Raw genomic sequence first — 23,371 nt, 5'->3', positions numbered from 1 at the left:
ACTAGGTAGTAATATCATCAACAGCTTAACCCCGAGGCCCAAACACTGGATCATCATCATCATTGGCGTCGACCCCGCAGTTGGTGCTCGATTTGCCTCTTGGGCGTGGTGTGTGTCTATCTTACTGCTTCCCATGCGCTCTTTGGCGTCCCGAAAAAACCCCTCTTCCGATGTTGGAGAAATGAGGTGTGGGCGAGCGGCGTTCTCGAAACCCCGAAACGGGGCCATCACACCGAAACATCTTCGTCTCGAGACTGTGAGTCCAGGCTTCTCCGATTCCGGCAATAGTCGAGGCCACTGCTCCATCACGAGCGCGGATCCGATACCGGGACGGACTGTACCACGTTGGCCTTTTCCATGGGAACCTAATCCCCCTTCAAGGCTGTCAATTCAGTGATCACAGCTCAGTCCGTCCCAGTCCTACTTCTTCCATAAACACCGCCCGCAAGGACGGGTTTGGCTGGATCCCAGGGCCCAATCACCACGTTCTTGTACCGCTGCAATCCAATCAACCACCACGAACATCCGCCCATGACAAATGCTGTGCTGCACCCTCCGACCACAAACCCGATCGTGCTCCGCAGAATCACATGCCAGATCCAGCCCCAGCAGAGCCCGCAGTTGCCATATGTATGTGTGTAGGATTTAGACAGGATCAGTCCCAGGCCGCAGGTGGACATTGCGACTAGCCCGAACGTGAGAAGCAAGTGCAGCTTAAATGATTTGTAATGGAGATGCCGCCGGAACACCGGAAATAGTCCAAACACTTGAATCGAAAACAGAGTCAGGCTGAACACCGCCGTGGTTGTCATCAGCCGCGAAGCAAGTACCGTACTGGCCATCAAGGCTGCATTGGTTGACAGAGACGAGGGAAATGGAGGCGGCCGGAAAGTATTGCTCAATTGAGGTGGTGACGGATCCGTGGGTGTGGCGTTGGATATTCCAGGACCACGCCCCGCATTTTCGGGCTTTTTGGGTAGGTAGAGACTTCCATAGTCGAAAAAGAATATGTTGATGATCAGAAGCCATGTCGCCAGCGCCCAGATGGAGTCGGATGATGTCGATCTCGTGAGCGACTTGAGAATCGGCGAAAGGCCCAACAGTGCAAAGTAGATCAAGGAAGCAGATTTGAGCGTTTTGAGTCGCGCTTGGTTTCGGGGGGATATCGTCGCCGGAAGCGTCGTTGGACTGTACACTATGCTGGGCGATTGAGGCACTTGTGGTCGAGACGTCGTCGGTCGCAGGTCGGGAAATGGTTCCACTGAGCCATCGCCTAATGGATCGATGGGAGAAATCGACTGGAAGGATGACTTGGACAGGGATTGAGCATGTTTCCCAGGGAACTTCGATTCGTGATCCTTGACTCCGAGGTTCGTGGTCGACAGTTTCAGACCAACGCCTCTTCCGCCCAGGGTGCCGTTCACATGTCCATTGCCAACATGCCCATTCCCATTCATCTGGATCTTGGAAGAGCCTCCAGAGCTGGTACTTGAACCGTCATCGACGTCGACTGAAAGCCGGTTTGCCTTGTGCAGAGCCGCCAACTCTTCTGCTTCCTGCTGACCCATCCAATGGTCCCACACAATCCACCCACCCACCGTCAAAACCGTGCCACACGTCACCACCGAGACTGGGGACAGACGGCCCTGGTAGATTCCGGCATATGCGCAAATGAAGATGGCCACAGAGCATACGTGTTGCACAATAACGGCCGAGTTTGCCACCAACGGCCAGAAATCATATGGTCTCAGACGAGGGTTCCTCTGTAGATGGTCCAGAAAGGTCTCGGTATCCGTATAGTTGTCTGGGAATCCATGCTGTTTAATCCATAGTAATTTCTTCCACACATGGGGTTGCTTCCGTCTCTTGCTGGCTGCCCGTCGTCTTTCTTCGGCTAGCCGCGCAGCGACTGGCGGGATTGCAGGCGGCGCCCGCAGAGACGCAACTGCTGGTCGGAGAGCGGCAGCGGCAGCATTTGCGGCCGCAGAACCACTGATCTCTGGAACCGGTCGTAGTCGCGGCGGGGAGAAAGTCTTGTAGGCATCTTCGGGGGCAAGACGATTGGGATCAGGGGCGATTCGATTAGCCTGTGGTTTGCCTCGGTTGGGATGAGTCTCGACAGGTACCGGGGGAGGTATGGGGGAGGGCGCAGGTGAAGGGGTTGGGGTGGCCGCAGCGCTCGAGGTGTCGGGGGTGGATGAAGGTTGTGGCGCCATTTTGCGCCTCCTTTTGTTATCTCAAGATCATTTTGGGTAATGCCTGAGAGTCGAGATCATTCAACTCGACTACGGTGTGCATACCTAAGTATGATGGGAGTTGAACCATCTGGAACCATCAGGGTACAAGTCCATGGCGAAAGGCCCCCTTAGCCGGGCTGTAGAAATTCCTCACGTTAGGCAACTTGGCCGAGGCTCGTGCGCTGATCAAGGCTCCGGAAGGCTGCGTCTGCAGCGACGTCCACCCTGCATCCATATTATTACCTCGTATTTACTTACCTAGGAAGGTCCCTACCAACTGTTCGTCTGCTGAAGTCTGAGATAACCATGGCCGCCTCCCTCCTTCCACCTGCCTTGACTACACTCTCCTTCTCTACTTGCTTCGCGGTAGTCCTTCTGTGACAGTGCAAACTTCAGCCTCGTCAGCAATGGCAAGCCCCCCCGGTCGCAGAGGGCCAAAAAGCGGTCGGTCCTGTTACAGCCCCCCCCCCCCCCAATATGCGACTCCCTGACACAGCCCCAAGGTAGGCGCCCGTTCTGATAGAACTTACTTATCATGCTGCGCAATGCTTATGTTACTGTTCCTCCCTGCCAAACCTTAGCCTTCACATAATTCCTCTGGGGCAATGTGGTTACTTGATACTAGCAGCCTCCAACTGTGTTATTTCCCCTCCATTCCACCCGCTTACGCTATTCTTTCCCATACCTGGACCTCCGGTGAAGTATCATTTGAAGAGATTGGAACACCAGAGTGCCAAAAAAAGTATGGATATTTCAAAATCAAGAGTTGTTGTGTGCAAGCTGCGGCTGATGGGCTCGGCTACGCTTGGATAGATACCTGTTGTATCGACAAACGCAGCTCATCCGAGCTACAGGAAGCTATTAACAGCATGTTTGGCTGGTATTCCCAGGCTCACGTGTGTTATGCATATCTGGATGATGTCGCTCTTTCAAAGTCACAAATTCCACATGGCTTTGCGAGCAGTAAATGGTTCACAAGAGGATGGACTCTCCAGGAGCTGATCGCACCCACGACCGTGGAGTTCTACGACAAGAGCTGGTCTTTTATTGGGACCAAGGGAAGCCTGTTGGACAAGATTGCAAAAATAACGGCAATATCATACGAAGCTCTGACTCACCCTAGAAGTGTATGGACCGAGAGTATTGCGGAGAGAATGTCCTGGGCAGCCAGCAGGACGACAACCAAGGACGAAGATGGGGCATACTGCTTAATGGGCATTTTCGACGTCAATATGCCGCTGTTGTATGGCGAGGGCATGACAAAGGCATTTCGACGCCTCCAGATGCAAATTATGGTCAACTCCGGAGATCTGTCCATTTTCGCGTGGAAGATTCGGCATCCTCGTCACGACACCCGCTACGGGCCCTTACCATCAGAACCTTGTGGTGTCCTGACTTCGTCCCCCAAAGCCTTCTTGAAGCATCGGACAGACACGGCTATCGTCTCGAATGACAATGTCAAAGCGTCCGCTGGTCCTCTCTTGTCGTCGCTCTTGACGGTGACAAATCTTGGTCTTTCTGTTTCGCTGCCTCTCCTGCAGCTCGATCTGTCTACAGTTGCTGTTCTGAACTGCCAACGGAATGGAAAATGGGTTGGAATACACGTGCATTTGGACAGTGAGACAGGCTGCTACTACCGAAAACGATTAACCGAAGTGGTTCTTATCGACTCGAGCATAAAACTCGAGCAGCCGCAGCCAATTTACCTGTCCACGGATGAGCCAAGCTCAGTACGTCCCAATTTCTGGTTCCCGACATTCCTTTCTGTGATTGATACGACCAATTCCTCGCACCCCTACAAAATTACACGGATACGTATTCTTGAAAATGGTCAAATTGTATTGTCCGACGATCGCAAAATACTGAAGCCAAGGCGATTGGATATTCGAGGGTCTCGATGGGCCTTGGTCGTCCTCCAAAATCATTGCGGAGATTATTTTTCTCTTCTTCTCGGATTTCATAGTGGGAAGATATGCTCTCATGGTGTCTCACGGGATCTAATTGGCCGTTCGTGTCAAGATGGCATATCATTATGGGAAGGAATCCAACGAGATCTTGGGGATCCGAAATCTGCATGGAGATATTTCAGTGATCGGCGCTGCTATTCTCGTGACAATTCATGGCATGTCCTGGTCACGAGAAGGAAAATGCCGAGTCGGGGTGTTTATGATGTCAAGGTTGAGCAAATTTCGAGTAAACGTCACTGTATCCCAAGGGGTAGTTGTTCACTGGGCAGGAGCTGAGGAAGAGGAGGGAGGGTGGTAGTGATATCGTTCAGAGCGCCGCTGATCTTAAAAGGAGATGCAATACATACTATCAATGACGGCCACCCATGGTATATCAGCAATGATGGCTTTTTTTTACCATCAACGACCGCTATAAGCCTAGTCGCTGGCGAGGAAAAGGCAGAGCGTGGACTAGTTCACAAGCTTCTTTGATCGGTATTCGACTTTCTCAAACGAGGACAATCCTCTAGAGGTACTTGCGAGGGTCGGTCGTGGGTAGACGCAGAGAAGCACCTGTAGTTGCTTTCCGAAGGTCCTTTCTCGCTCACCGTGTCTCTAACTTGTTTTTCGGCGCTTCTACAGTACAGTATTGTGCGGAAGAGTTTGTATCTTCCCGTCCCCAACGAACGCCAGTCCTGTATCGGGGCCCCTAAACGACCACGTAATGGCTCCGCAGAGGAAGCGAAGGTTTTGCGCGTCAGGAGACGATCTGGAGGTGAAGAGAGCAAGGGAGAAGTCTCTCGCGGAATGTGCTCAGCTGGCCCAGGACGACGGTCCCGAGGTTGCAAGGTCGTCCGAAAAGCTGCTGAAGGGGCTCGTGATGGAGTGTAACGAGTAGGTTTACGGCGCCAACTTAGTTGTCCGCCTTCCTCAGCTCAGCCTTCACCCACCCCTCGAGTCCACCAGCAGCAATAATCGCCTGCACGTTCGCTGGCAGCTCGCCCACGCGCTCCGTCCACACCGCGCCGCCGGGCCCTTCCTGCACTTCCACGACGCTGCGCGCCACGTCCCACGTCAGCGTCCAGCCGGTGCGGCGCGTCAGCTGCCTCTCGTAGGGTGTGACAGGAGCCGGTGGCGCGGCGTCGACTAACTCTTCGTTCGCGGTGGATTCAGGGACTATGGGATTAGACGAGGAGGAGGAGGAAGAGGTAGAGGCAGACTCAGAGGAGAAGTGAGACCTCAGGCGCTCGACAAGGCGCGGCACTTCCAACCCTATGAGCGCGTTGTTGATGCTGTTGCGCGCGAAGATATTGCTGAAGCTACTGGCGACGACGAGGGGGATCCCCTTGGCAAGAATCGCTGTCGCCGCCTGTTCTCTCGACGAGCCAACGCCGAAGCTCCGACCTGCCACCAAGATGTCCTTGGGTTTGGCGATGTTATTGAACTCGGGATCGTAGTTTTGCATACACGCGCGCGCCATGTCTTCCTTGGACACGTCATCCTGGTACGTGAGCTTACCGGGGTAGATCCCATCAGTATTGATGTTGTCGGCGTCGCAGAAGACAATCTCGCCGCTGATCCGCTCAGGGAAGCCCGGCAGGATTTCGACAGCCGCCTCCGAAGCATTTGCGGCCGAATCCGCCCGCTCGATCAGTGATTCCATCTGCTGCAATAGGTTGCCGAGCTCGTGCTCGGTCGTGTGCGGCATCCCCGTGCCGAACCCGTGCTCCACGCCAGACCAGTCTGTCGGCACCTGGTACGCGTCAGGGCCGGAGATGACGCCGCTTAGGGCGCTGGCGGCCACGACCTCGGGACTTGCGAGATAGGCCTGCGCATCCCGCGAGCCCATTCGCCCTTTGAAGTTGCGGTTGCTGGCGCTGATCCCGACTTCGCCTGGTTCTAGCAGGCCGGTTCCGAGCCCAATGCACATCGCGCATCCGGCAGGCAGCGGCTGCGCACCGGCGTCGAGCATGGCTTGCCAATCGCCCGCGGCTTCAGCGGCTTCCTGCTCCGGAGCGGAAGCCGCGGCGATATAGAATTGCACGCCATCAGCAATCTTTGGTACGATACCGGAGTTCGCTTTGGCCGCGTCTTTGAAGACTTTGGCGGCGGCGGCGAGATCTGACGCGCGCGAGTTGGTGCAAGAGACAAGATATGCGCGATCGATTTTGATTCTCTGCGGCGCGAGCTCATTTAGAGGCTTTACGACCTTGACGGAGTTGGGGCCGGAGATGTAAGGCGAGAGTGTGGAGAGATTGAGGTAGAGCTGCTTAGCGTACACAGCGTCGCGATCGGCAGTGAGGCGGTTCGCGAGCAGCTCGTCCACCTTCTCGTGGGTGATGCGTTGTCGGGTTGTTCGAGTATCCAGCATCGCCGCCTCCGTAGCCTTGTACCGCAGCCAGCGCTCCAGCGTCTGGTCGAGCGGGAACAGACCGGCGAGTGCTCCCCATTCGGTCGACATGTTTGCGATGGTTAGCCGGCTGTCCACAAGCAAACTGGCCATGGTCTCCTCTGAACCGGTGAACTCGATAGCGTGGTTAAGCACCTCATCGTTGTTAAATAGGCCGCACAATGCGACAATGACGTCCTTACCCGTCACGCCGACCGGCAGCGTCCCCGTGAATGTCACCCGCGCAATGGGCGGGATCTGCCACCACGTGCGACCTGTGGCAAACACACTCGCGGCATCTGAACGCACGATAGGCGTACCGAGACAGTTGACACCACCATAAGTGTTTGAATGGCTATCCGACGCCACAACAAGTGTGCCTGGCCATGCATATCCTTCTTCAACCATGATCTGATGACCGATTCCCCGCCCTGCTGGATAAAAGTCAATACCGTGCGTCTTTGCAAACTCCTCTATTTGTTGGTATTTTTTAAGATTCGACTCGGTTCTATTCTGAATATCGTGATCCAAGGTCATAACAATCTGCTTGTTGTTATAAATCTTCGAGGCTCCCATAGACATAAACTTGCCGGCGACGGGCCGCGAATTATCGTGTGTCATACAATAGGACGGTACAAGACTGACGTAGTCGCCAGCCCTAACGAGCTTTCCTTCTGGTAGACCGACGGCATAACGTTGTACGATTTTTTCCGTCAAGGTCTGCGGAGTCTTCGGTTGTCTTTTCAGAGAGGTGAGGAAAGGCGATATAGAAGGATCCTCAAGCTGCGCGTGGAAGGCTTCGGCTCGATAGGGGGTTGTCGTGCTCAGGTAGCGGGACCGCGCGTGCCTAGAGACATGTCGCAACTTCTGCATTTTCCTGCTCTTAAAGACCGCACGGGAGGAGCCCCAGAATAAGCGCACTCATGCAGGTTCCTAGGGCACACCTAAAACTTCAAGAATAGTCAGATCTCACAGAGCGATAAGCAGAGGAAGCTCAACTCACAGATCGCGGCCTCGTTTTGCGATAATTGAGACGGCCGGTAAAAATTGGAGAAGTCGCCCCTCTCTTTACGAAGTTGTGAGATCGAACAGGGTGACCTTGACAAGAGATCTGGTGCCGGATCCCAGTTGTGCTATTATTAGGGCCGCGGTCAAGAAGAGAAGCTGTCGCCTGGGTTCAGCAGCGTGAGTGGGACAGGTTGTTGATTTCGCTACCTTCGGTACATTTGACGGAGCCACGTACAGAATTTATCTGCTGCTTTGAGCCTTGGCGCTTCTTCCTCGGTACATCGGGGAATACTTATTCCGACGTAAAACTGGCTGCGTCAAACGACTTTTGTTGATCGACTTCCGAGCCCGTTTAATAGAAGTTGAACCGGCTAGCTTCTCTCATTCTCGTTCTTTGCCAATGGAGTTGCGACCAAGAGGATTCTCGCCGTCTTCACAACATCTGTAGTTCCCTTTTCGATAACCCGCTGCGGGGTGCAGTTCAGCTCTAGAAGCATTCAAAGCAATGTGTCGTTTCCGATGATCCCAAGAACATGCTATTTCCAGATCTCCTCTGGGCCTCCTTCTCGAGATTTTGAAACAAAATATTTCATGGTGAGTTTTGAGTGGGATAGGCGATTTCCCTGCCGTCGTTGATTTAGCAGATGGTCTAGGGCGGACGCACCGAAGACGTTTAAAGCTGTTAGACAAGAGTAAAACTTCTCAACCAAAATCACTGCCTGTCGATTAATAGTCTTATCAGAGTTCGGAGCCTCGCAATTGTTCTCCGTAATGTAGACGACCTGCGAAATTAGTCCAACCTCGACCAACAGCGGAAGGCTGATCTAGCACAGATCTTGATCGGCTGCAATGAGACACTTCAAGAATTGCAGAGAGCACTAAGAAGTACGAGACGTAATCAACGACCTCCTGGAACATGATAGGAGCGACGACCGGCTTGAAAATGGTCGCACTTAATCCTTGGACCAACAAGTACCGAGTATGCAGTGCAATAATCCCGCGAGGACCCTAATTGGAGCAACGCACCAGACAAGAGGAGGCGACCACTGTCCCAATCTGGAAACGAAATCTCTACCAATCAAACAACGCCGACGTCACTGGTTGGTCAGCCTCCAGCGAGTTCTCGATAATGAAGCATTCGAGGAGTGGAAGAACATGGCTCCGCTTCAAAGTCTTCCCTTCTAGACGGGTATGGCTATTGTTCTCTTGCCGGACATCTCGAGTGCATCGTTGTTATTCTTGTGCTGTGTCATCAAACCTACAACAACACCACGGCCGCAGTTGACCAAGCTCTCCATTGGGAAAGCATCTGCCTCTGCAGAATATACGCGCCCGCTGAGATAATGTGGAAAGAGACAGAATTGACGCGCCCAGCACGGCACCATACAGATTGCAAAGATGCAGAACTCGTAAGTATATAAGAGAGGCATTCCTGTGCGGGAAGAACTGTCTGTCCATCATCAGAAGACAACGCCAGCCAGACACCTAAGCAATTTCAACAGCCTGACCAAATCCTTATTCTCGTCCTCATCAAGCCAACACCACATTCACAGAGCCATCATGTCTTACACCAATACCGTTCTGGTGACTGGAAGCAAGTCCGGCATCGGCAAAGGGTTGCTTGCCACGTACGCCGCTCGCCCTAACACACTAGCCATTGCTGCCATCCGAGATGGGCCTGATTCTGGAGCCGCCAGAGCTCTGACTTCCTTGCCCGTTGGTGCTGGCAGCAAGATCATTGTCGCCAAGTACGACGCCTCATCAAAGACAGCGGCGGTTGAGCTTGCCGACTACCTCAAGTCAGTCCACAACATTTCCGCCCTCGATGTCGTGGTAGCGAATGCAGGCATCTTAAAACACTTCGGTCCTGCCAAAGAAGCTTCCGCAGAGACCATCATGGAGCACTTGCAGATCAACACTTTGGCCCCGATATTGCTCTACCAGGGCACCCAAGAACTATTGAACGCCTCTAAGCAGACGCCCAAGTTCTTCATCATCTCCTCCAGCATCGGCAGTAACGGTCTTCAAGACCACTATCCCATGCCAGTGATCGCGTACGGCATGTCAAAGGCAGCGGCGAACTGGGCTGTAAGCCGCATTCACCGCGAAGAGGATCGGATTGCTGTTGTTGCCATGCAGCCCGGTTGGGTTCAGACAAGTATGTTTCCCGTACAACGCTATCTTCCCCCAAAACAATCATGCTGACTTGAGATTGAAATAGACATGGGTAACACGGCCGCCGAGTTCGCAGGTATGAAGCCGGAAGATGTTCCAGTCAAATTGGAGGATTCTGTGAGTGGCCTGATCTCAGTATTCGACAAGGCCGACAAGGCCACGTACAGCGGAAAGTTCTGGGATCAAAATGGTGTTCAGCTGCCTTGGTGAGCTCGGGATTTGATAGATCGAACAAGATAGAAAATAGCCAAAGTTGGGATAATTTGATTTCCTTTTGAAATAGACCCGGTCATACTGCATCCGTGCCACAGTATTTGCCGAGCTCAATCATGTAGGTAACGCATAAGGCATCCAATGCCAGCCCATAGAATCGATCGGGTGTATAAGCGTGGAGAGAGAACATGGACATGGTTGCCAGGGGCGCAAATGAGGGGAAGGAGGAAGTCCATCACGATCCTGGCTGAACGCTCTTTGGGCTTCATGACTGGGTGCGCTGGGATGACACCCAAAGGCGACCCATTATAATTCCATTAATTTTTTGGAAAGGAAAGTTACAGAGGTTACCAAGACCAATTGAAGGGCTGGCGGGTAATGCCGCCAGCGTATCCGGCTTGCACGGGACCGTGAATAATACGAGCGCCCTGAGCATTATTCTCCTCTGTGGTGCCATACGAGAATTTATGCCTGAGACCTCGTATTGCACACCAAATGGCCTATCTAACAGCCCGCCATTGTCGTCATTCTTGCCTCGCCAGCCACAATTGCCGCGCATGATGCGTTTTCCCTTTACGCGGGAGTTCAGCTTAGGACACCATCCTCTTTTAATCACTAGACGAAGCATAACCGAGCACCCCTAATCATCAGTAAGACCAAGTGTGGATTTCCAGGGGGGCACAGCCTCCATTTGACCGTCGGAGGAAAGAAACCTTCTCGGTGCCGTTCGGGCAAGTCTGGTTGATTCAGCAGCCCAGTGAGGTATAGAATGCCGACAGCAAACTTGCTTTTGGATTATTCCTGCATACCTAGGTAACCATGGGCAGCCTTATTCTATCAGATTCGAGTGCTCAGGTTTGGCTTAAAGGTCCCGTCCCAGCGTTGAGGAAACAACTTCAGACGTCCTTCTGATTATTCCACCTTTGCGCATGTATAATTGGCGAAATCTGCCGAGGAAACGAGATGGTTTATAAAGGCCCCAGCAAAGGATGTCACGCGTGTAGGAAACGCCGTGTCAAGGTACATCCGAGCGGCGTCGGCCCTGTTGCTCAATATGATGCTGATCGATCCAGTGTGATGAGAAACGCCCTCACTGCGGCAATTGCGTCAAGAGGAAACATCCTTGCCCTGGATATCGGGACTTCTTTGACGCAGTCCATAAGGATGAGACTTTCCTTACCTCTCATAAAAGTGCCCCGAAGCGGCAAAAGAAGGTCCATAGTCCTGCCAGCGATTCCCCGGACAGCTTTCTCACCGTCACAAACACGCCGTCGCCGAATCATCTCGATCCAACTCTGGACCTAAGCCTTGCTCTCCTCACCAGGCCATCTCGCAATTTCGAGATGGAATCAATTTGTTACTTCTTCACCAACTATGTCAACATTCCCCGGGATCCGAGTACTAATATCTTCATCGAACACATCCTTCCTATATACCTGAACACCGACCCCAACTCGGGGCTGGCGGAAGCAATCAATGCCGCCGCCATCAACGTCACTTCCATGTGGATAAATCGATACGCTGATTCTTATCGTGCCCGCGAAGCATACGCCAAGGCCGTGAGTATCCTGAAGTCCTCGCTGCAAGATCCCATCGAATCCAAGTCAGATGAGACGCTCGCCACTGTATTCATGCTGGACTTTTATGACTCCCTCAATCGGCGCTTTGTACACTTTGTCGACACCGGCACCCATCAGCAAGGTGCGGTAGCTTTGCTCAAGCATAGGGGGAAACATAGTTTCACTACTCCGCTCTCTCAGAGGCTCTTCAATGCCATGAGAAGTCGCCATATCAATTATTCGTTGCAGTTTGGCAGACGGGTGGAACTGGATCCGGAACTCCTAAGTGACGACACTGCAGTTCTCCCTTCTGCGAAGCTTGACCTTTTGAACGTGGAATTAGCGGACTTGCTTGTTTTGGCTCGCGACGGTCCTGAAGTCGCTGGCTTCACCTTAGTCGAGTTCTATCAGGTCATTTTGGAGAGGGCGCTGGCCCTTGAAAAGAGACTGCAAGCATGGATGGACGCCCTCCCCAATTCATGGCGACCTGTATCTATTCCGGCATCCGAACTACATCCTTCCATCCGCGACGCTGGACTTTATGAAGGCATGTGCGACGTATACTCCTCGCTCGCAGTCTCTCATATCACCAATGCTGCTCGGAGTTCTCAACTTGGAGCAATCCGTTTGATTACAAGATGCTCGGAGGGGCTTACGGAGCTGGGCATTGCCGTCGACCCCCAAATCGAGCCTGATCTTGACGTGCGAATTCAAGAAATTGTCGATCGGTTCTGTGCATCGGTGCCATTCCATCTAGGCAACCGAACAACACCTGCATACCCCGATGAGCACAGAGAATATCCTCACGTGCCTGCAGAGCTCCGGCGCCTGGCGAGTTATGTCGACCCATTCGGCAACGAGGTCCAGATGACGATGGAAGACCATGTGCGCGCTGCTGCGGCGATCGGTGGCTGGTTCATCATGGTACCTCTGGCCGGATTTCTCAAGGCTCGCACCATGACGATGTCGCGCGTGAGACCAGGGCCGTTGGTGGCAAAGCTCAGAAAGGGCCAAGTGGCCTGGATCCGTAGTCAAATGGAACGGATACAGAAGATCTATTTGTTTCCAACTAACGGTAGCTCAACCGAACACGATTGGAAGTGTATCCTGAAGCAATTCTGCGACGCTCAGGGTGACGGCCACAATTTGTTCCAACCGCTAGCATTCAATCAAAGAATATGGGCAACTTGAAGGGCACAGCATTGGTTTCCAGGCCTCGATAATCTCTGAGAGCAGGAAGGACGAAGATTTACTATCTGGACTTTTAGGGTCGGAAGGCATCACCTTGTTAAAAGCTTACCACGTCAATGCAACACGAAGCACGACATGTTTTTCGTACTGATGTATTTTATCGCGCCGCAAACACCATGAATGGATGCGGCTGTTGCCAATGGCCGCAAGCCCGAGCACAGACAGACTCAAAGTGCACAATGCCTCCTCGTACACCTGAGCTCAAGGAACACTTGGGAGGCCTGGACTGATAGCCCTTATTTTGTCTCCTTGTCTGACATCAATCTTTTGCAGCCCATGCCCTCTTCTCACATCTTATTGGCGTGCCCGACCCCTCCTCTCGCATCCATCACTTCCACAAGGTTATGGCACCCGTGCTCGAAGGAAGAATAAGCCTTGAAATAAAAGTTCTGACATACATTTGCTGGGAGATGGAAGTAGGGGTGTGTTTTCTCCTTTCGGGCGTCTTGTGTCCCCTTTTGGCGGACCCATCCGAGCCATGTGGGTTTGCGCCGGGGCGAAGGCTGGGTAAGCGAGGCTCCGGCGTTGCTGGCGTTGCGGGTATGCACGCGACGTTGCATAAGTGACGGTTGGTTCCCTCCCTTTGAACGGGAAGGCTTTTTCTTGAATGACAGAAACATCACTGCACGGGCTTCTTGGGCTGTGTGGTCGTGGCTGCGGCGATAGCTGGTGCTTTTCCATGGCTCCTTGAGCGTGGCAGACGATCGCAATGTATCAAAAATCCATCAATCACTGACAGCAATGGAGCATCTGTTTCACTAGGTACCTTTAAGCATTGTGTCTGGGAGTCAGCTTATCCGCGAGGGCCTACGAGTAAGAGTACCTCGTGGAATAAACTTGTTGAAGCTGCCAGTCGTGAAATCTTGGCGGCACTGCCCATCAACTTGAACTTGAACAACAATTGCTTGAGCCTCGGATCTCAGACCTTTCGTGACCTTCATCCTTTCACACCACCAGCTTACATATCTCATCTCCAGTCTTCTTCGTCGACACCTGCATCACTGGAGGGGCCGGACTCTTGGTATCACTAGACCGCTGGCGTTGACAAAGAGATATTGGTGCTTTCTGGTGCTGCACACCGGCATCTGACACACTTCCCCCAGACGGCATGCTCTTCCATTTTTACATCGCCTGCTCTTTCCATCGGAGCCTCTTGTGCATATGACTGTCATCCAGGCCAAAGGCGTCGAGATCGGAGGCTTCCATACCACAATGAGTCCAGAAGCTCGGGCTGAGCAGATCGAAATGTGCTAATACGAGACGTAACTCTGGGTCACTTTGGATACTAATTACTCGCAGTCATTTGTTTGGTGCTTTGCTGCCGCTAATTTGATAGCGACAGGCATACTTATAGCTACACATGCGAGCATCAACCTCTTGACGATCGGTGTCTGACCCCTGCGTGCATAACCTTTCACAAAGACTGGAACAAACAATACCTCCTGCAGTCCATGTTTGACACTATATTCACGAAGCTGTTTGGATACAACCAATCTACTGCAGGTACATTGGTTGCTGATCGCCACCGGCAGACGGGGCCGCAAGGCAGGATTCCACTGGTGTTGCTTTCTCTCGCTGCTCGGAGGTGCGCTGCTTTGCGGTAGCAGAAATGCCACTATGTTTATTGTTGCCCGCCTCTTCGCGGGGGGTGGGAGCTGGGGTTATCTAGCAGTCAGTATGTATTAGCCTCTGTTCTGTCTTCGCCTCCACTGCTGACCAGATCAAGCCCCGTATTACTCTGCAGAGTTGGCACCTCCAGGCCTGCGTGGCCTCATGGTGGGCATGAACGGCGTCAATATTGCATTGGGCTATGCTCTTGCCAGCTATATGGGTCTCGCCTTTTATTATGTGGATGACCCACAAACACAATGGCGAGCACCACTGGGAATTGCACTCATTTGGCCGGTGATGATGATGCTCGTCTGCCTCGTCATCCCAGAATCCCCACGGTATCTCCTTATGAAGGGGAAGATCGATGAAGCGAGGGACGTCGTCTTCAAGTTGCATGCATCGAAGAATGACCCCGATCAAGAATTCGCTCGTGGTGAATTCTACCAGATGTCCAAGCAAGCTGAGTTGGATCGGACAATGGAACCGGGCTGGGTCAGTAACTACGTGCTTTCATTCGGTGCAAGGGCGCTGATCTTCACAGATTGAAATGATCCGCCGACCCAGCTACCGCAAGCGCACAATCATGGTTATGGGCTTTGCTTTCATTGGCCAGTCAACGGGCGTGTTGGTTTTGAACAACTACGGTAAGTTTGCGTTCGAGACCTGCCCTGCTTGCTTGTGGATATGAAATGCTGACTGGGCACAGGTCCAACCATCTACGCCGCCCTAGGCTACGATACCTTGTACCAGCTGATCTTCCAGTGTGGCTGGATCACTGTCGGTATCGTTGGCAACCTGGTGGGAGCTCTCATCATGGACTGGACGGGCCGCGAGCCTCTGCTTGTCATGGGTGTCGCTGGCTGCTGCGTTTCACTCATTCTCGAAGCTGCAATGGTTAGCTCCTTCGCTGAAGAAGCGACCAACAAGGCCGGTCTTCGAATGGGCGTCGCGGCGGCGTATTTGTTTTTGGCCGTGTATAGCATCGGCATCGATGTGGCTGGTGTCGTCTTCTATTCGGAACTCTTTCCCAACCATCTGAGAGCGAAGGGCTTGGCTCTTAGTATTAGTGTCATTGCACTGACCGACTTGGTCTATCTGCAAGTTGCAGCAACGGTAAGTGTTCTTTTCGTGTTCGGGCTTTGGTCATTACTGAATTGAGGTCGGCAGGCTTTTAACAACATTGGCTGGAAGTTCTATCTAGTCTTCATTGTCATTTCGGGCCTGGGTGCGTTCTTCGCATACTTCTATCTTCCTGAGACGAAGAATATCCCCCTCGAAGAGATGGCGAAACTGTTCGGAGACGAAGTCGTCGTCTATGCCGAAGACCTGCACGTCGATCATCGCACCCACGAACTCATCGTCGACGAGCACGGTAATCACGGTATGCACAGAATCGCCACCGAAGCTGGTGTCCCACAACCGTCCACTGGTGGAGACATGGAAAAGCACGGAGTTGTTCATCAGGATACGGTCGAGCACGTCAACCCTGAGCAAAGTGAAAAGGAATAAGAACAGTTGCATGTGGATCATCAATTATGAGGAGCAGGCAGGTCTTGCTGAATAGGTGGCTGCCCATAATTGAGATGTGGGGCGAAGCACAATCATAATGATGGGCAGATTGGATGGCCATGTATGTGTTGCGTTGGACTCCTCGATGAGACGAGCGAGCAATATATCGAAACGTGGAGACTTTATTGTAGAGAAACGCAAGCCCCGACTGATATTTCGGCTCCCAGATTCGTCACGTGCATCACCCCCCAAGCTGCGGGCATGCGCATTGATCTCCGGCTCAACTTTTTTTTCTTTTCTTGCCAGTAAAGGCCCAAGACGACTTCTTTTCCAGGCATCCAGCCATACTCCTGCCAGAATGTCGTGGTTCACCTCATGGTTCACGTCGTCAAAGAACCCAGTGCCTCCTCCGGCCAGTCAGCCTGCTGCTGAGAAACGCGTCCTTGAGGAACCCGTAAAACCGGCCGAGCCTACTACTGTTGAAGCACCCAAATCCATCACCACACAGCAACCCACTCAGAGCGAGCGCTTGAGCAGGAATAAACTCATCTTTGGAGCCGGCGCCGTGTTTTTCGCTTTCTCCCTCCTCGTCACCCGAAGAAGCCTCGCGCGAAAACGGCTGGCCTCCAACCCGGCCTTCTATGCCAATGCTCCCGCACACCAGGCAGAACAAGCGAAAAAAGTGAACGGGGCGATGGAGGCCGTCGAGGCATTGAACATTGCGACGATCAACGTCCTCAGTCTGTCGATGATGGCCACGGGCGGAGCGTTGTGGTATCTCGACATTAATAGCTTGGCCGAGGCGCGGAGGAAGTTAAGAGGTGGACTGGGCATTGACGGGGCGGGCAAGTCGGAGAAAGAAGCAGAGGAAGAGTTTGAGGAGTGGATGGCGACGGTGCTGGCAAGGAAGGAGGCCAAAGGACCAAGACCGTCGCAGACGAATGACCGGGGTCAAGAGAGGTGAACAGGACCACAAGGAAAGGGGTATACTATTATTTCATGGTGACAGAAGAGCCTGTGGGATGTCAGGCACATCTGAGGATGTCGAGGAAGAGGCTATTGGATCACACCCAACGTCTTCACCTGCACCACCGCGACACGCTGTTGTCGGTGCCACGGAGCGGTGGAAGCCATGAACTGAATCCAGACCTCTCCGGGGACCCATTCAGAGCAAATCTGCCTCGTCTCAAAGGGATACTCGGACGGGAAACGTCCCTGGTACGAAATTCCATCACCAACCGCGACGCAGCAGTCACATCTCCCCAAAACTGCAGGTTCACGACCTGCAAATGTACAATCATCCAGCTTTGATTCAACGCATGTATTTTCAAATCTCCAAAAGCATTGCACCATATTTCGTGAAGCACATTGTTTTTGCCTCCCGATTCGAGGCAAAGTAGCTCCTCGATATATACCTACCTAGGTATCTAGATATATACCCTGGAGATCTACTGGTCGGTAAATATACGAATCAACGTCCACTCCAATACAGATCCTTTGGCTGTGGGTCACATGAAGACTCCTAATGAGAGTGGTGTGGCCGGATTAGTACGAAGCCTCGAAGATTCTGATGTGTTGGAGCTACTGTGGTTATGATAGCAGGGTACTAGGGTACCTAGATAGTGTTGATCATGCAGCAAACGCCGTAAAGAGAATCCATGGTGGAGTGAAATTCCCATCTTTGGCGCGATTCTTATGGGAGGGGATTTTGCGGGGAAATGGCATTCTTCGGCGATCGAAATCGAAGCGCCAGCGCCCGGCGAACGGGATCGAGGTCCGTTAAGGCGCCGAAAGTTGAAACGGGTGCTCGATAGGCGTCATCGATCCAGGTGACAGATCGGGCGGCCAAAGGCCCAAAAGTCTATTTCGTCCCAAACATGAACCGTGACACCTCGCCCTTTTTTTTTTACTCGGTCCAGATTGCAAATGCCAGCAGCCATAGCCGCAGTTCCTGCATCGCTCCTAGACCCAGGAACAGAAGATGCCTCCACCACGCGAAGATGACGAGGAACGACCTCTCCTTCGTCCCGATGGAGACGTCGACAGCGCCAGCCAATGCAGTCACGATGAGCCCCGCCAGATCCAGTTTGGGGAAGACGACGAAGAGAACCCAAAGGCCTGGAACGGCCGCAAGAAGCTCATCAACGTGGGCATCATCTCGCTGATGGCTATCCTGAGCCCCTTGGCCTCTTCCATGTTCACCCCCGGCATCACCCAGATCGCCGAGGATTTGGACACCAATGAGCAGAGCGTCATCGCCACGACCACGGGGTTTGTCATCACCTTGGGCCTGGGACCCTTGGTCTGGGCACCCTTGTCCGAGGATTTTGGACGCCGGGCGCTGTATATCGCTTGTTTTGCCGTCTTCACGGTTCTCCAGGCCGCGTCGGCGTTGAGTCCGAATATCCAGACGCTGATTGCCATGAGGACGGTTTCGGGCTTCTTTGGTAGTGAGTCAACGATCATCGGGGCGGCGAGGGGCTCGTTGCATAGTGGGAAAGGGTGCTGATGAGAGTGCTGCAGGTGTCGGGATAGCCAATGGAGGCGGAACGATTTCGGACATGTACGATCCGTCTGAACGGGCGGGTACCTTTGGATGGTACCTCCTTGGGCCTCTTTTAGGTGAGGATAGAAGGATCGTTCGTGGAGTTCGTGACGTCGCTGACAGCATACCAGGACCGACACTTGGGCCATTGTTTGGAGGTGTCATCGTCAGTCGCTTGGGGTGGAGATGGATATACTGGGTGAGTTTGGCAAAACATGACAACAAATGGAATGGAGCTGACTAACGCTCGGTGTGGTGACAGTTTCTCACAATTGTCTGTGCCATCAATACAGCAATCGGCTACTTCTTCCTCAAGGAGACTTATGCCCCGGTCCTTCTAGGTCGCCGCAAAGCCGAGCTTGCCCAAGAAGAGTCCCAAGGTCTGGGGAAGAAGACGAGATACTACTTCGACGGCGAAGACGAGAGACCACTCTCCAAAAAGCTCCTGGCGAGCATGAAACGGCCCTTCGTCATCTTTGTCCAGCCAATTGTGCTGATCATGAGTATGTATCAAGCTCTGATCTTTGGCACCACGTACAGTATCTACACAAATATGCAGAGCATCTACTCTGAACCGCCCTACAACTTCAACTCGGAGCAAATTGGCCTCTTATACCTGGGACCAGGACTGGGGTTTCTGACCTCGGTCCGATTCCTCGTACCACGCATCGATACGGTCTTCAACAGACTGACGGAGAAGCATGGCGGCAAGGCGCTCCCTGAGTACCGCTTACCTCTCGCCAACGTGGGCAGCGTCCTGATCCCAGTGAGTCTCTTCTGGTTCGCGTGGACCGTCCAGTTCCGCGTCCATTGGCTTGCGAGCATCGCGGCAACGTACTTCTATGGGGTGGGTCAAGTGGTGGTCTTCAATACGGTCCAAAACTATTACATTGATTCGTTCTCGACGTACGCTGCCTCAGCCATTGCAGGAGGGTCTGTATTTCGGAGTCTGGTAGGCGGTGGGGTGCCACTGGTGGCGCCGCTCCTGTTCGAAAAGCTGGGCTATGGATGGGGGATCAGCTGCTTCGGGTTTCTTGCGGTCTTGATAGCGCCGAGTCCGCTATTGTTTTATTATTTCGGCGGGCGGGTAAGGGAAAGGTTTCAGATCACATTTTGAAGAGGCCCTGGAGCACGGCGATCTTGGTCGGCATCGAAATGAAGTCATCATGCATGATGCATGAAGAAACAATCGACCACGAGGAATCGCTCGGAGGTTTAGGCGATGAGTGGTTGGATGATGCCCGCCAGGCGGAGCACTAACTTCCCGCTGGGAGGCTTCTAGGGGGAACACTAGGCCTGGTCAGCTGGGACTAGGCAGTGACTAGGCTGTGGCTAGGCTGCTGCAACAGCCGTTGACCCCCGGAGTTGGTTCGTGTTAGCGATCGGTTCCAAGGTTAGCTTCTCACCCGCGCTGTTGTTCCCCCGTCAACCCTTCAACGGGCCGCATTTGTTTATCATCAGCGCCAGAGCCTTGCCACCGCGTATCACATCTTTCGCGCGCAGCCAGTCGTTCTCGTCACCCGGGAAGTCTCCATTAGACGAACTCACCGCCTAATCCCAACGTCCAACGTGGTCTTTTCTCATGCGTCCGCAGACCGGACACCGGCGCTCACTTGCTGATGCTGGCTAAGCGAAGGATGCAGTCTTGGTGGCCTGCTGAAAGGGGGCGCGCCGACTTACTCGTAGTGGTAGATGCGCGTTGATTTCTGCACCAAATCCTGCCTATCAGCGTCTTGGGCACTCGAGCTGCAACCGTGATTTGCCCAACTAGCAAAATTCGAGTGCAGGTCCTGGCATCATCTGGCTTGTGACCCTCGGTTCCATTGGATATCGGTCGACTTTGTTGTTTTTGCAGCTCCTCTCTTGGGGCTTCGGCTGTATGTGCGTCGAACATCGGACACTCCAGAGAAATCCATATTTATCTCGTGCTCGTGCTCGTGCTCGCGCTCGTAGTTTGTGCAGAAGCCGCTCTTCTTGATGGGGAATCAGAAAGGGCGGGCAGGCAGGTTGCGTTGGTCCCAGGGTGATTAAAAAGAGATCTCTGCCTTCTGCGCCCTGCCTCACCACCTTCTGGTAGTTCTGCACCCGTTTCACAAATCTTACCCCAGGAAATAAAGCCAGGCACCACCAGACAAGAGGGAAAAAAGAATTCACCGATTGATTGTCACATCAATTTCTCTTCTTCCCCTCCCATCCATCACTGATCTGAGTTATTGGAACGGTCGCCCTTTTGGGTCATACTCCAGGATCCCTGGACACCCGCCGGAAAGTTGACCCCGACGCCCTCGAGGGCCTTCCCTCCCGCCTTAGCGCCATCACACTTCGACGAGTCCACCTGGTGCACCTTGTTCCCTGCCCTGTCGAGTCCTCTGTCTCTCGAGGGCTCCAAAGTCAAATCACATCGAAGTGTCAGAACCAGTCCAGTCGCTGCTTTGTTTCTGCGCCTCACCTCCCTGTCCTACTTTTCCTCCGAACTCTTCCCTCGCACCTACCGCTTTCTCAGACACGTCAAATCTCGAACACTTTCTTGACTGTCACCCTCCCCTCCGATCTTGACAGTCCACGACACAGTCAAAACACGATCCCGTTTTCTTCTCACGCATCGGCGCCTCTCCGGTCTCTCCCCTACCAAACCTCGGACCCCGTCCGCTGTCACTGGAACTGCCCTCTGCGCGGTCCCCAGCTGTTAATATGAAAAAGAAGGCCTTAGCACAGTTACGACGGACGACGATACCACTGTGCTTGGAAAGGTAGAGACACGGATTCGAGTCACCAGAGGGCTCTGCTCTCATGGAGCCGCCTCCGCCTCCGCCACCGCCGCATGGCAACAATCCTCAAGGTGGTGGCAGGTCTGGAGGTCTCCCAAACGGCAAATACGACATTTTTGTCATCCCTCCACATTCCGCGGGCTCGGGCTTCCTCTACCTCCCTTCGCTGCAGACACACCGCAACTCTTTCCTGGCGGGAGTCTTCTGCACCGCAGCCTCCTTCTTCATCTACTACACCGCCGTGCCCGTTGTCAAGGAGTGGCTATACAGCACCATCAACAGTGGCGGGACAGGCGTTTTCACGCTCATCTGCGGTGTTGCAGTTGTAGCTTGGGCATTTGGCAAGACTCAAAGTGAATGGCAAAGCTACCCCGGCTTCAATCGCGGAAGCTCTAACTCTACTTCAGGCGATTCAGGCGGTTCAGGCCCTAGTGGCTACAGCAACGCTGGATCTTACACACATCAAGGGCATCACCCGAACGCTCAATCCCCTCCACCGCCGGGCGCCACCGGCGGTCCTCCACCTCCGCCTAATCACGGAGCAAGCAGCCCTCCTCCGCACTCATCGTGGCAGAAGCCTCCACCCCAGGCCAACACCAAAGCCAATACTACCAGTGCCAAGTCGAGCTGGGAGAAGGCGCGAGAAGAGACGAGGAAAAGAGAGGAAGAGCGCAAACGGGCCGAGGAACTGAAAAGACGGAGGGAGGAACTGGAGAAGGAAAGACAGAAACAGAAAGACGAGCTGGACAAGGAACGACAGCGCCAGGAACAACTAGAAAAAGAGCGGCAGAGGCAGAAAGCAAACCTAGAGAAGGAGCTCCAGCGGCAGAAGGAAGAACTAGAGAGGGAGCGGCAGAAGCAGAAAGATCTACTGGAGAGGGAGCGGCTGAAGCTCAGAGAAAAAGAATTACTGGAAAGACTTGAGCGTGAGCGCAAAGAGAAGAAAGAGCGTGAAGAAAAGGAGGCTGCTGCAAAAGCGAAGTCGGAGCAGGCTAATCGAAGCCCCCCCAAGCGTCCACCCATGCCGACAGCGACCACGGAACGAGACGATGATGCATACTCCTTCAGACCCTATGACCGACCCAAACGAACACACAAAGCCAATTCTGCCGCTTCGATGTACTCAGAGTCATCGTATGCACCGTCAGAGAGCACGGCCAAAACCACCCCGCCTCCTTCAATGCGTGGACCATATTCGACCAAGGACCCTGACAAGATCATCATCAAAGGCGTCTTCTCCTTCAACAATGCGTTTATGCGAACTCCAATTTCCCAGCTGATATCTGGACAAGGTAATGTCACCGACGGACTGATCTTGCGCATCACGACCGAGGGCCTGTTCATCGACGACGACGTACGAGGAGTGCCACAACGTGAGTGGGATGTGAAGGCTTGGACGATGAAGCTCGCAGAGGTATGGTGTCCCGATTTTCTTTCCCCTAAGAACATGGATGCGTGTCCCCCTAAAAGGAAAATCTCCCTTGGTTTTGGATTGAACGCCGACTCGAGGCGCGTACTGCGTTCGCCTTCGCAAGACGAATCGGCGGCTTTTGTCAGTAAGCTGTTGGATATGTGCGGAGCCGTATGCAAGAATCGGTCTCAACCTCAGTCTCGGAGCTGTCTCTCACATTCTTCTCCATCTGTCAATGCTGCCGGGACCACAAGGTCCACTACCTCAACTGATACTGACTCTACATTTACACAGAGCTGCGAACTCTCCGGTCTCCACGTTCTCCGCGCGAGCGTACGCGATCAAGAAGGCAAGAAGTACGTCTTCATCCTGTCTCAATCCGAGGGTTGGAAGGTCGCCGTTGGTCTTCAGCGATTGAGAAGGGGAACCCAAGTCCGTGCGCTGGGCGTCGCTGGGCTGCCGATGAATGAGGCGAAGGCCATCCTGGAAAATTTGGGGTTTGCCTAGAGCCTCGACGGTTGGCAGAGCAAAGGAACATCCATTGATTTGATGAGCGTGCATGTTGTGATTTCGTCCAAAAGCTCTCTGCACAGTGTTGGATATGCTTCGGTTAGTGAAGCTACCGCGTTTTCAGCGAAGACCGATTGAGCGAGATTAGCGAGTCGAGTTCCAAATGCATCAGCGAGGGAGTTCACGTTGGATACTGGACTGTACATTCATTCACATGCAGATATCCCCCACTAGTATCG

General features: G+C 53.3%; 9 protein-coding genes across 9 annotated transcripts; 7 read left to right on the top strand and 2 right to left on the bottom strand.

Moving 5' to 3' along the window:
• Positions 1-404: 404 nt before the first annotated feature.
• Z520_04669 (uncharacterized protein) lies at positions 405-2,216 on the bottom strand (the record flags this gene model as incomplete). Its single annotated transcript, XM_016775173.1, has 1 exon — positions 405-2,216. The coding sequence occupies one exon, from the start codon at positions 2,214-2,216 to the stop codon at positions 405-407; it is 1,812 nt and encodes a 603-aa protein (XP_016634153.1).
• An 890-nt stretch (positions 2,217-3,106) lies between these two features.
• Z520_04668 (uncharacterized protein) lies at positions 3,107-4,238 on the top strand (the record flags this gene model as incomplete). The annotated part of the gene is made up of 2 exons (XM_016775172.1): positions 3,107-4,052; positions 4,111-4,238. The coding sequence occupies 2 exons, from the start codon at positions 3,107-3,109 to the stop codon at positions 4,236-4,238; spliced, it is 1,074 nt and encodes a 357-aa protein (XP_016634152.1).
• An 858-nt stretch (positions 4,239-5,096) lies between these two features.
• Positions 5,097-7,445, bottom strand: Z520_04667 (uncharacterized protein; the record flags this gene model as incomplete). Its single annotated transcript, XM_016775171.1, has 1 exon — positions 5,097-7,445. One exon carries the CDS (start codon positions 7,443-7,445, stop codon positions 5,097-5,099), a length of 2,349 nt encoding a protein of 782 aa, XP_016634151.1.
• A 1,695-nt stretch (positions 7,446-9,140) lies between these two features.
• On the top strand, positions 9,141-9,965 carry Z520_04666 (uncharacterized protein; the record flags this gene model as incomplete). Its single annotated transcript, XM_016775170.1, has 2 exons — positions 9,141-9,738; positions 9,802-9,965. The coding sequence occupies 2 exons, from the start codon at positions 9,141-9,143 to the stop codon at positions 9,963-9,965; spliced, it is 762 nt and encodes a 253-aa protein (XP_016634150.1).
• An 822-nt stretch (positions 9,966-10,787) lies between these two features.
• Z520_04665 (uncharacterized protein) lies at positions 10,788-12,718 on the top strand (the record flags this gene model as incomplete). Its single annotated transcript, XM_016775169.1, has 2 exons — positions 10,788-10,823; positions 11,042-12,718. 2 exons carry the CDS (start codon positions 10,788-10,790, stop codon positions 12,716-12,718), a joined length of 1,713 nt encoding a protein of 570 aa, XP_016634149.1.
• A 1,677-nt stretch (positions 12,719-14,395) lies between these two features.
• On the top strand, positions 14,396-15,898 carry Z520_04664 (uncharacterized protein; the record flags this gene model as incomplete). Its single annotated transcript, XM_016775168.1, has 5 exons — positions 14,396-14,453; positions 14,505-14,881; positions 14,931-15,033; positions 15,096-15,502; positions 15,557-15,898. The coding sequence occupies 5 exons, from the start codon at positions 14,396-14,398 to the stop codon at positions 15,896-15,898; spliced, it is 1,287 nt and encodes a 428-aa protein (XP_016634148.1).
• Positions 15,899-16,256: 358 nt separating this feature from the next.
• On the top strand, positions 16,257-16,862 carry Z520_04663 (uncharacterized protein; the record flags this gene model as incomplete). The annotated part of the gene is made up of 1 exon (XM_016775167.1): positions 16,257-16,862. One exon carries the CDS (start codon positions 16,257-16,259, stop codon positions 16,860-16,862), a length of 606 nt encoding a protein of 201 aa, XP_016634147.1.
• Positions 16,863-17,879: 1,017 nt separating this feature from the next.
• Positions 17,880-19,560, top strand: Z520_04662 (uncharacterized protein; the record flags this gene model as incomplete). Its single annotated transcript, XM_016775166.1, has 4 exons — positions 17,880-18,348; positions 18,422-18,520; positions 18,575-18,642; positions 18,706-19,560. 4 exons carry the CDS (start codon positions 17,880-17,882, stop codon positions 19,558-19,560), a joined length of 1,491 nt encoding a protein of 496 aa, XP_016634146.1.
• Positions 19,561-21,233: 1,673 nt separating this feature from the next.
• On the top strand, positions 21,234-23,129 carry Z520_04661 (uncharacterized protein; the record flags this gene model as incomplete). Its single annotated transcript, XM_016775165.1, has 1 exon — positions 21,234-23,129. One exon carries the CDS (start codon positions 21,234-21,236, stop codon positions 23,127-23,129), a length of 1,896 nt encoding a protein of 631 aa, XP_016634145.1.
• Positions 23,130-23,371: the final 242 nt, after the last annotated feature.

This window comes from Fonsecaea multimorphosa, assembly GCF_000836435.1.
Source record: "Fonsecaea multimorphosa CBS 102226 unplaced genomic scaffold supercont1.7, whole genome shotgun sequence".
NCBI classification, from domain to species: Eukaryota; Fungi; Ascomycota; class Eurotiomycetes; order Chaetothyriales; family Herpotrichiellaceae; genus Fonsecaea; species Fonsecaea multimorphosa.
The sequence above is the reverse complement of the archived record's forward strand: the minus strand, read 5'-3'. Positions and strand labels throughout refer to the sequence as shown.